General features: G+C 42.5%; 1 protein-coding gene across 2 annotated transcripts in view; it reads left to right on the forward strand.

Annotated features, from left to right (window-relative positions):
• The window catches only part of LOC135096266 (NPC intracellular cholesterol transporter 1-like), a 32,742-nt gene that overhangs the window by 7,810 nt on the left and 14,932 nt on the right, over positions 1–10,000 (forward strand). For both annotated transcript variants that reach the window (XM_063997636.1, XM_063997635.1), the window contains exons 2-13: positions 1–117; positions 1,046–1,252; positions 1,637–1,920; positions 4,737–4,935; positions 5,425–5,535; positions 6,277–6,494; positions 6,942–7,043; positions 7,690–7,889; positions 8,238–8,459; positions 8,604–8,758; positions 8,937–9,088; positions 9,519–9,699. The exon at positions 1–117 is cut by the window's left edge and continues 52 nt beyond it. In XM_063997636.1, coding sequence (XP_063853706.1) covers positions 1–117; positions 1,046–1,252; positions 1,637–1,920; positions 4,737–4,935; positions 5,425–5,535; positions 6,277–6,494; positions 6,942–7,043; positions 7,690–7,889; positions 8,238–8,459; positions 8,604–8,758; positions 8,937–9,088; positions 9,519–9,699 — 2,148 coding nt within the window. The remainder of the gene's footprint in view (positions 118–1,045; positions 1,253–1,636; positions 1,921–4,736; positions 4,936–5,424; positions 5,536–6,276; positions 6,495–6,941; positions 7,044–7,689; positions 7,890–8,237; positions 8,460–8,603; positions 8,759–8,936; positions 9,089–9,518; positions 9,700–10,000) is intronic.

Consider the following 10,000-nt stretch of genomic DNA (forward strand, 5'->3'; position numbering starts at 1 on the left):
CCAACCCTGCGTCGGGTCAACAAGGAAATTGCCCTTTTAACGGCACTGCCCAGGCCCTTGACCCCAGCAGTGCCAAACTACTCAGTGACACATGCCCGGAGCTGGTTAATGATTTGGGTGAGTGTTAGGTCAGGTCAGGTCACGTCAGGTTAGGTTTGGTTTGGTTTGGTTTGGTTTGGGCAGGTCAGGTCAAGTTAGGTTAGGTTAGGTGTGTTCAGGTAAGGTTATGTTGGGTTTGGTCAGGTCAGGTCAGGTCAGGTTAGGTCAGGTTAGGTTTGGTTAGGTTAGGTTAGGTTTGGTTAGGTTAGGTTTGGTTTGGTTTGGTTAGGTTAAGTTAAGATAGGTTAGGTTAGGTTAGGTTAAGTTAGGTTAGGTTAGGTTTGGTTTGGTCAGGTTAGGTTAGGTTAAGTTAGGTTAGGTTAGGTTTGGTTTGGTTTGGTCAGGTTAGGTTAGGTTAGGTTAAGTTAAGATAGGTTAGGTTAGGTTAAGGTAGGTTAGGTTAGGTTAGGTTAGGTTATGATTGGTCAGGTCAGGTCAGGTTAGGTTAGGTAATGTTTCATGAGGTCAGGTTTGGTTAGGTTAGGTTAGGTTAGGTTATGATTGGTCAGGTCAGGTCAGGTTAGGTTAGGTAATGTTTCATGAGGTCAGGTTTGGTTCAGTCAGGTTAGGTTAGGCTTGGTTAGGTTAGGTTAGATGAGGTTAAGTTTAGGACAAAGCTGAAGATTAAAATACACTACACTACATTAGGTTAGGTGTGGTTAAATAGATAGATGAAGAAGCTTATGCAATGTTAGGATAGTTTTGTTTATAATTAAGATTAAAATTAGGTTAGGTTAGGTGCGGTTAAGACTGAATTTAAGGTGAAGATTAAGCATAGGGTACAATAAGTTAGCTAACCCTAAAATAACCCCTATTTAATTTCGCCAGATAATAATTGAAATAACCCTTTTTTAATTTCGCCAGATAATTTCCAGTTAATAAATGAAATAACCCGTTTAATTTCGCCATTTTCCGACAGACTGACCCCAAACCCCATTATTTACAGAGTCGGACAGCAGCGGCAACCTTCTGACCTGCTGTGATGGGGGTCAGATCACAGCTATGGCATCGCAGCTTCAGCTCGGCACGGCATTCCTTGACAGGTGTCCGACTTGTGTTCGAAACTTCCGACTCACTTTTTGTTACATGACCTGTAGTCCGAACCAGACCGACTTCATGTCTATCAACGAGACACAGGAGGCGCCGGATACCAGTGAGTCTGTGGTGGTAGTTGTGGTAGATGTTGGTGTAGTAGTTGTTGTGGTAGAGGTAGTTGTTGTGGTGGTAATATTTTTTTTTTTTTTCGCCTCAAATTTCTAGTTTTTTTTGTGTCTATAGCTAGTTTTCCTCCTATTTCTCCCGCATTTTCTCAAGTAGGAGCCATGCATCACCCAAAACCACATCTTTCACCGCCCATATCTCCTCAAGCATCCATCCTCACCCATTTCCATTTAAAACCCAGCATTCCATCACCCAGAGGTCCATTACAACCACATCTGCCTCTTACTCCGAAAATAGACAAAGATTTGAAAGCCTACGGTGGAATTTCTGAGCTATTTCTCACCCGTGCCTTGACCTACGACCTCTCCTGTTACAGATAAGACAATAATCACCGTTCTGGACACCCACCTGACGACGCGGTTCGTTGACGCGATATACGAATCCTGCAAAGACGTCTTGATGCCCTCGTCAAATTCCAAGGCCATGTCAGTTATGTGTGGGTCGTGGGGCACCCTCTACTGCTCCGGCCCACGGTTGTTTGAGTTCATGGGGTCAAATCCACTGGCACCGTTCACCGTTAACTACCTGTTCAGTGAAGGGCCTGGTTCTCCCTTCCATCCGCTTGATTTGCCGGTCGTTAGCTGTGACCTGCCTGCCTCGGTGAGTGTGTGTGTGTGTGCGTGTGTGTGTTAAGGTGTTCTGGCCTTTTTTTGCGTTTTCTTAATTTTTTTTTCGTTTTCTAGTGTTTTTTTTCGTATTTTAGGGTGTATTTAAAAGATTTTTGGGTGTTTTTTTGTTTTGCAGTGTTCCTTGTGTTTTTTTTAGGGAGTTTTAAGGATAATTTAGGGTGTTCTTGTGTGTTTTAGGGTATCTTAGGGTGTTTGTGTTTTTTTAAGGGTGTTTTTAGGATAATTTAAGGTGTTTTTGTGTGTTTAAGGGTGTTTTTAGGATAATTTAGGGTGTGTTTGTGTGTTTAAGGGTGTTTTTAGGATAATTTAGGGTGTTTGTGTGTGTTTTAGGGTGTGTGTGTTTGTTTTTGGGATAATTTAGGGTGTTTTTGTGTGTTTAAGGGTGTTTTTAGGATAATTTAGGATGTTTTGTGTGTTTAAGGGTGTTTTTAGGATAATTTAGGGTGTTTTTATAATAATAATAATAATAATAAACGGTTTATTATTTAGGCAGTTGACAAACTGAAAATGTACATAGGGGATGGGGAAATACTTAACATTAATCCTAACGGTAAGACTAATCTAGGAGGGAAATACTATTGATTGATGGCTCGCACCATGGTGGGAATCGCACTGAGTCTGTACCGGTCCGTGCGCGGCGCCTTCAGGGGCGTTATTTTGTTGTGGTGTCTGGTGGCACGGACAGGGCGAGGCGCGTCGGGCGGCAGCATGTCTCTGAGACGCGGATGATGCAGTAGTCCCTTCCCAAACTTCTCCAGAGCCTCTCGGTGCCTGGTGGATATTCTGGACAGACTCAGGGTGGTCAGGGCTTCTTCATAGGTGGTGTATGCAGGGCCAAGGATGACCCTGCACGCCCTTTTCTGCACACTCTCTAGCTGTAGCTGTTGAGTGTGTGTGAGGGAGGAGGACCACGCTGGGGAGGCGTACATGAGTTTGGGGAGGATGAAGGTGAGGTACACCCCCCTTAACTCATCTGTCGGCGTCCCCAGCGACCTGAGTCTGCGCAGCATGTACAGCCTGTAGGTAGCTGATCTCACGGTGCTGGCGACATGCTGCTTCCAGGTCAGCTGGTCGTCCACCGTGACTCCGAGAAGCTTGGCACATTGGACCACCTGGAGGGGGTGAGGGCCCACTGTGAGCCGGGGAGGGGGCACTGGTACAGAGGAGGTACAGAAATGCATCACCACAGTTTTGCTGTGGTTGATGGTCATCCTGCTCTCCTCTGTCCACGTCTGCAGTCGCTCCAGAATTGCTTGCAGTGGCGAGTAGTCCGGGTTCTTGTTGGAAACTGGGACGCCCACGGTGCAGTCGTCCACATACTTCCAGCGATGGGGGGTGTCGGTGAGGGCGTCGTTGATGAGGAGGAGGAAGCATAGAGGACCCATCTTGGTCCCCTGGGGGACTCCACATGTCAGTTTTTGTATGTTTAAGGATGTTTTTAGGATAATTTAGGGTGTTTTTGTGTGTTTAAGGGTGTTTTTAGGATAATTTAGGGTGTTCTTGTGTGTTTAAGGATGTTTTTAGGATAATTTAGGGTGTTTTTGGGATAATTTATGGTGTGTTTGTGTGTTTTTGGGATAATTTAAGGTGTTTTTGTGTGTTTAAGGGTGTTTTTAGGATAATTTAGGGTGTGTTTGTGTGTTTAAGGGCGTTTTTAGGATAATTTAGGGTGTGGTTGTGTTTTTAAGGGTGTTTTTAGGATAATTTAGGGTGTGTTTGTGTATTTAAGGGTGTTTTTAGGATAATTTAGGGTGTGGTTGTGTTTTTAAGGGTGTTTTTATGATAATTTAGGGTGTGTTTGTGTGTTTAAGGGTGTTTTTAGGATAATTTAGGGTGTTCTTGTGTGTTTAAGGGTGTTTTTAGGATAATTTAGGATGTGTTTGTGTGTTTAAAGGTGTTTTTAGGATAATTTAGGATGTGTTTGTGTGTTTAAGGGTGTTTTTAGGATAATTTAGGGTGAGTTTGTGTGTTTAAGGGTGTTTTTTAGGATAATTTAGGGTGTTTTTGTGTGTTTAAGGGTGTTTTTAGGATAATTTAGGGTGTTTTTGTGTGTTTAAGGGTGTTTTTAGGATAATTTAGGGTGTTTTTGTGTTTGAGTGTTTTTAGGATAATTTAGGTTGTGTTTGTGTGTTTAAGGGTGTTTTTAGGATAATTTAGGGTGTTTTTGTGTGTTTAAGGGTGTTTTTAGGATAATTTAGGGTGTGTTTGTATGTTTAAGGGTGTCTTTAGGATAATTTAAGGTGTTTGTGTATGTTTTAGGGTGTTTTTAGGATAATTTAGGGTGTTTTTGTGTGTTTAATGGTGTTTTTAGGATAATTTAGGGTGTGTTTGTATGTTTAAGGGTGTCTTTAGGATAATTTAAGGTGTTTGTGTATGTTTTAGGGTGTTTTTAGGATAATTTAGGGTGTTTTTGTGTGTTTAATGGTGTTTTTAGGATGATTTAGGTTGTTCTTGTGTGTTTAAGGGTGTTTTTAGGATAATTTAGGGTGTTTTTGTGTTTTTAAGGGTATATTTAGGATAATTTAGGGTGTTTGTGTGTGTTTTAGGGTGTTTTTGGGATAATTTAGGGTGTTTTTGGGATAATTTAGGGTGTGTTTGTGTGTTTTTGGAATAATTTAAGGTGTTTTTGTGTTTAAGGGTGTTTTTAGGATAATTTAGGGTGTTCTTGTGTGTTTAAGGGTGTTTTTAGGATAATTTAGGGTGTTTTTACCATTTGCAGATATTTACCTAAGTTTAAGCTCACCACAGTAACCACAACAACAGTCACAACAACAACAACTTTTCTAGAACAACTCCCACGCATGTAGCTGCCTGGACTGCCCTGCCGCCTGCCCCCGCCCCGCCCCGCTGCCCCCTCCACCCTCCCCCTTCACCCTGTTCGGAGTGGACGGACTTGCTGTTGTGATGGGGGTCGTTTTCCTCCTTCTTGCCTCGACTTTTCTGACTGTGTACCTCTGCATGACTCTGAGGACTAGGTCTATCGGAAGTAAGTGTGTTTGGGGTGTTTTGGATGTGTTTTGGGGTGTTTTGGGTCTGTTTTGAGCTGTTAAACAGGTTGTAGTGGAAGTTATTGGGGTTTTCAAGGCTCCATGGATAGTTTAACAGGCTGCAGTGGAAGTTATTGGGGGTTTTTCAAGGTTCTAATAGTTTAACAGGCTGCAGTGGAAGTTATTGGGGTTTTCAAGGCTCCAGGGATAGTTTAACAGGCTGCAGTGGAAGTTATTGGGGTTTTCAAGGTTCCAGGGATAGTTTAACAGGCTGCAGTGGAAGTTATTGGGGTTTTCAAGGTTCCAGGGATAGTTTAACAGGCTGCAGTGGAAGTCACAAAAATTTTCAAAAGAGTTTTCATGATTCTAGTGACAATCAATCGTACATTTGATAACATTATTGTACACTACATGAAGTTAATGAGGTTTTCAAGGCTTCAGGGATAATATGACTACTACTACTACTACTACTACTACTACTATTCCAGTCAGCAGCGGCCCTCACAACAAGGCATGGGGGGAGGAACCTGGATGCCTTGAACGTGCTGGTGCCTGGATGGACAGCTCTCTGGAGACCTTCTTCACCGCCTGGGGCACTGGTGAGAGAGAGAGAGAGAGAGAGAGAGAGAGAGAGAGAGAGAGAGAGAGAGAGAGAGAGAGAGAGAGAGAGAGAGAGAGAGAGAGAGGAAGGAAGGAAAAAGAAAGAGAGGGAGATAAACAATAACAACAAAGAGAGAGAGAGAGAGAGAGAGAGAGAGAGAGAGAGAGAGAGAGAGAGAGAGAGAGAGAGAGAGGAAGGAAGGAAAACAATAACAAAGAGAGAGAGAGAGAGAATCATATAATCTTTCATAAATTCAAAGTAATCTATATAATTCTAATATATGTTATTGTATGTAATTTAACTATATAATCCATTTAATTCTCTGTAATCTATATAATCTATAATTCCAGGTAATATATGTAATTTTAAATAGCGTATGTAATCCACAGCTCTATTCACATATATAATTTTATGTAATTCTGTGATATATTTATAATTGTATGTAATTTGCATAATTATATAACCCACAGCTCTTCATATATGTAATTCATGTTCACTTTAACATAATCTATGTAATTCTGTATATAATTCATTCAATTCTATATAATCTATGCTATTATATAATCAGCTAAGCCGTATATAATCCACAATAATCCCCTATATAATCTATGTAATCATATAATTATGCAATTCTATATAATCTGAATCCAATAAAATTAACAATATAACCACAATTACCTATATTTATGTAATCTATGTAATTTCCTATGTAATCTATGTAATCTATGTAATCCGGCAGCCTGCGCGCGATACCCGTGGGTGGTGGTGGTGGTGGGGGTGGTGGTGACCGTGGGGCTGTCCTGCGGTATCCTGCACCTTCAGGTTACAACAGACCCCGTGCAGCTGTGGGCTTCTCCAAGATCAAGATCAAGACTCGAGAAAGAGTTCTTTGATTCGACTTTTCAGCCTTTCTACCGCACCGAAATGCTTATAATTCGGCCAGTGGGTGTGGATAAGGTGTGTGCAGGTGTGGGCGTGTGTCTGGGGCGTGGCTGTGGTGAGGGAGAGGGGAGGTTATGTGTGTGTGTGTGTGTATGTGCGTGTGTTTTATTTTTCTCTCTTTCCTTCCTTCATTCCTTGTCTCTCCTCCCTGTTTCCTCTCCTCTTCTCTCCCTCCTGCTCTCTCTTCCTCCTTGTTCTTTTCCTCCTTGTTTTCTTTCTCCTGTTCTCTCCTCCCTTGTTCTCTCTCCCTGTTCTCTTCCTCTGTTCTCTTCCTCCCTGTTCTCTCCCTTCCTGTTCTCTTCCTCCTGTTCTCTTCCTCCCTGTTCTCTTCTTCCTGTTCTCTTCCTCCCTGTTCTCTCCACCCTGTTCTCTCCTTGTTCTCACTCCTATTCCCTCCATCCTGTTCTCTCCCTCTCCCCCATTCTCTCCCTATTTCCTCACGGCTCCCTTGTTCTGCCTCAGGTTCCTCACGTGACGCCCAATGGGGAGGAGCTGTGGGGTCCTGTATTCAACAAGAGTTTCCTGAAGGAGGTGCTGAAGCTGCAGAATTATATATCTGAGGAGGTGAGTAGGCGGCAGCAGACATCTTGCCCCCCTTCTGCCAGTGTACGATAATTTACGGGCTAGTGTATGATAGGGAAATAATATTAAGTTTAGTGTTTTGTGATGTACGATAATTTGTGTGCTAGTGTATGATAGGAAAATAATATTAAGTTTAGTGTTTTGTGTTGTACGATAATTTATGGGCTAGTGTATGATAGGTAAGTAGGAAAATAATGATAAGTTTGGTGTTTTGTGATGTACGATAATTTATGGGCTAGTGTACGTTAGTTATGTGAAATGATAATAATGTTTTTTTTTTTTTTGGTGATGTACAATAATTTATAGTCTAGTGTATGATAGTTATGTGAAATGACGATAATAATTATAATATGTTTGGTGTTTTGTGGTGGCGTACAGTAATTTATAGACTAGTGTACGATAGCTAAGTGAAATAATGACAAAAAATACAAAAATAACCCTTGAAAACAAAACAAACAAACACACTGCAACACAAAACAAAAAAAAAACCACAATAAGCAAAAAAAAAACACCAAAATAACCCCAAAATAAACAAAACACCATTAAAAACCCACAAAAAAATAAATAAACAAGCCCAATAACCTTTGAAACCCGTTAAAACCCCTCTTTCACCCCTCCCTGCCCACAGATCTCCGCCAGCATGCCCGGGGGGGAGAAAGTGAACCTCCGGGACATTTGCTTCACCCCTCTATCACCGGAAAACAATAATTGTACCATTCAGAGCGTTTTAAACTACTTCCAAAACGACGCGGCTAATTTGGACTTGAACCACATCGATCAGTATAATTTGACGGTTAATTACATAAACCATTTGGACAGCTGCTTCAGGTGAGTGTTGGGGGGGTAAGGGGAGGGTATAGGGGTGGTGGTGGTGGTGGTGGTGGTGTTAGATGAAATTGTTAGTTAAGTTGCTAATGATTGGGTTCGTTTTGTAGTGAGAGAGAGAGAGAGAGAGAGAGAGAGAGAGAGTGTGTGTTTATATAATTCATCTGTGTGTGTGTGTGTGTCTGTCTAACCTGTCTATCTATCAAAGCTAACCTAACTAGTTTATCTATCTATCTATTTATCTAACCTAACCTAACCTAACTAGTTTATCTATCTATTTATCTAACCTAACCTAACTTAACCTAACCTAACCTAACCCAACTTAACCTAACCTAACCTAACCTCCCGCAGGAACCCCTTATCACCAGAAGACGAGGAGCTGTCCCTGCCTTGCCTGGGGTCCTATGGGGGTCCTGTCTTCCCCTACACAGCCCTGGGGGGGTTCCTAGAGGGCCACCAGGAGCTCGGTGAGGACCCCAAGTACAAAAATGCTACAGCTCTCGTAATTTCGTTCATCGTCAATAACAACTACGACAAGGACAAGATCAAGATGGCCATGGCGTGGGAGAAGGAGTGAGTGTTGTTGTAGTAGTAGTAGTAGTAGTTGTTGTAGTAGTAGTAGTTGTAGTAGTAGTAATAAGAAGAAGAAAATGCGAAAAAAAATTAAATCTAACAAAACCTAACCTAACTTGACCTGACCTGACCCCACACTTGCAGATTCCTGTCGTTTATGAAGAATTACACCCACCCCATGATGGACATTGCCTTCACTGCCGAACGAGGCATACAGGACGAGCTGGAGAGAGAGAGCAAGGGGGACATCATCACTATTTTGATATCATATTGCGTCATGTTTGCGTATATCTCTCTCGGTAAGGATTGAGAGAGAGAGAGAGAGAGAGAGTGTGTGTGTGTGTGTGTGTGTGTGACCAAGTTTTGTTTATTTATGTGAAAGAGATATTGTTTGTTTATTCATTTGTTTGTTTATTCACTCTTTCCCTCTCTCCTTCCCTCTATCTAACCATCAATGACCTCACCTGACCTTTCCAGCTCTCGGCGACTTCTCAAACTGCCGTCGTTTGCTCGTTGACTCCAAAGTGACGCTGGGCCTGGCTGGGGTGTTAATAGTGCTGGTATCAGTGTCATCATCAGTGGGGGTGTACGGCTATGCGGGGGTGCCAGCTACCCTTATTATCATTGAGGTGGGTGTGGTGGTGGTGGTGGAGGAGGAGGAGGTAACTGGAGGAGGAGGAGAAGGAAGATTATAAGATTGAATGGAGGAAGAAGAGGAGGAGAAGAAGGAAGATTATAAGATTGAATGGAGGAGGAAGAGGAGGAGGAGGAGGAGGAGGAGGAGGTGTAAAGAAGAGGAGAGGATATTTGATGATATAGAGAGAAGAGGAGGAGGAGGAGGAGGAGAAAGAGGAAGAAGAGAGGAGGAAGAGAAGGAGGAAGATGATAAAAATGAATAGATCTCTCTCTCTCTCTCTCTCTCTCTCTCTCTCTCTCTCTCTCTCTCTCTCTCTCTCTCTCTCTCTCTCTCTCTCTCTACCAAACCTAACTAAACCTAACCAAACCTAACCTAACCTAACCTAACCTAACCTAACCTAACCTAACCTAACACCCCCACAGGTGATCCCATTCTTGGTACTGGCCGTCGGGGTGGACAACATGTTTATCCTGGTGCAGACATACCAGCGGGAGGCGCGGCGACCCACAGAGACCCGTTCGGACCACATTGGCAGGGTGGTCGGTCAGGTCGCTCCTACTATTCTGCTGGCGTCGGCTTCTGAGGCTGCCTGCTTCTTCCTTGGTGTGTGTGTGTGTGTGTGTGTGTGTGTGTGGGGGGGGGGGCCAGAGGGTGTGGGAGCTTGGTTTTCATTTATTTTTGTTTGTTTGTTTGTTTGTTTGTTTGTTTTCTCTTTCATTTTCTTTTTCTCTCTATTTTATTTTTTTTTCTTAGTTCGTCCTATTTTTCGTCGTTTTCTGTGTGTGTAGTTCTGCGTAATGTTTCTCGGCTAACCTAACGACCCGCCTGTCTCTTCTGTCTATCTGTTTATCTGTTTATTTTATGTGTAGTTCAGTTCTGTTCATTATTTTATCAATATTATCAG

This window comes from Scylla paramamosain, unplaced genomic scaffold, assembly GCF_035594125.1.
Source record: "Scylla paramamosain isolate STU-SP2022 unplaced genomic scaffold, ASM3559412v1 Contig3, whole genome shotgun sequence".
Lineage (NCBI taxonomy): Eukaryota > Metazoa > Arthropoda > Malacostraca > Decapoda > Portunidae > Scylla > Scylla paramamosain.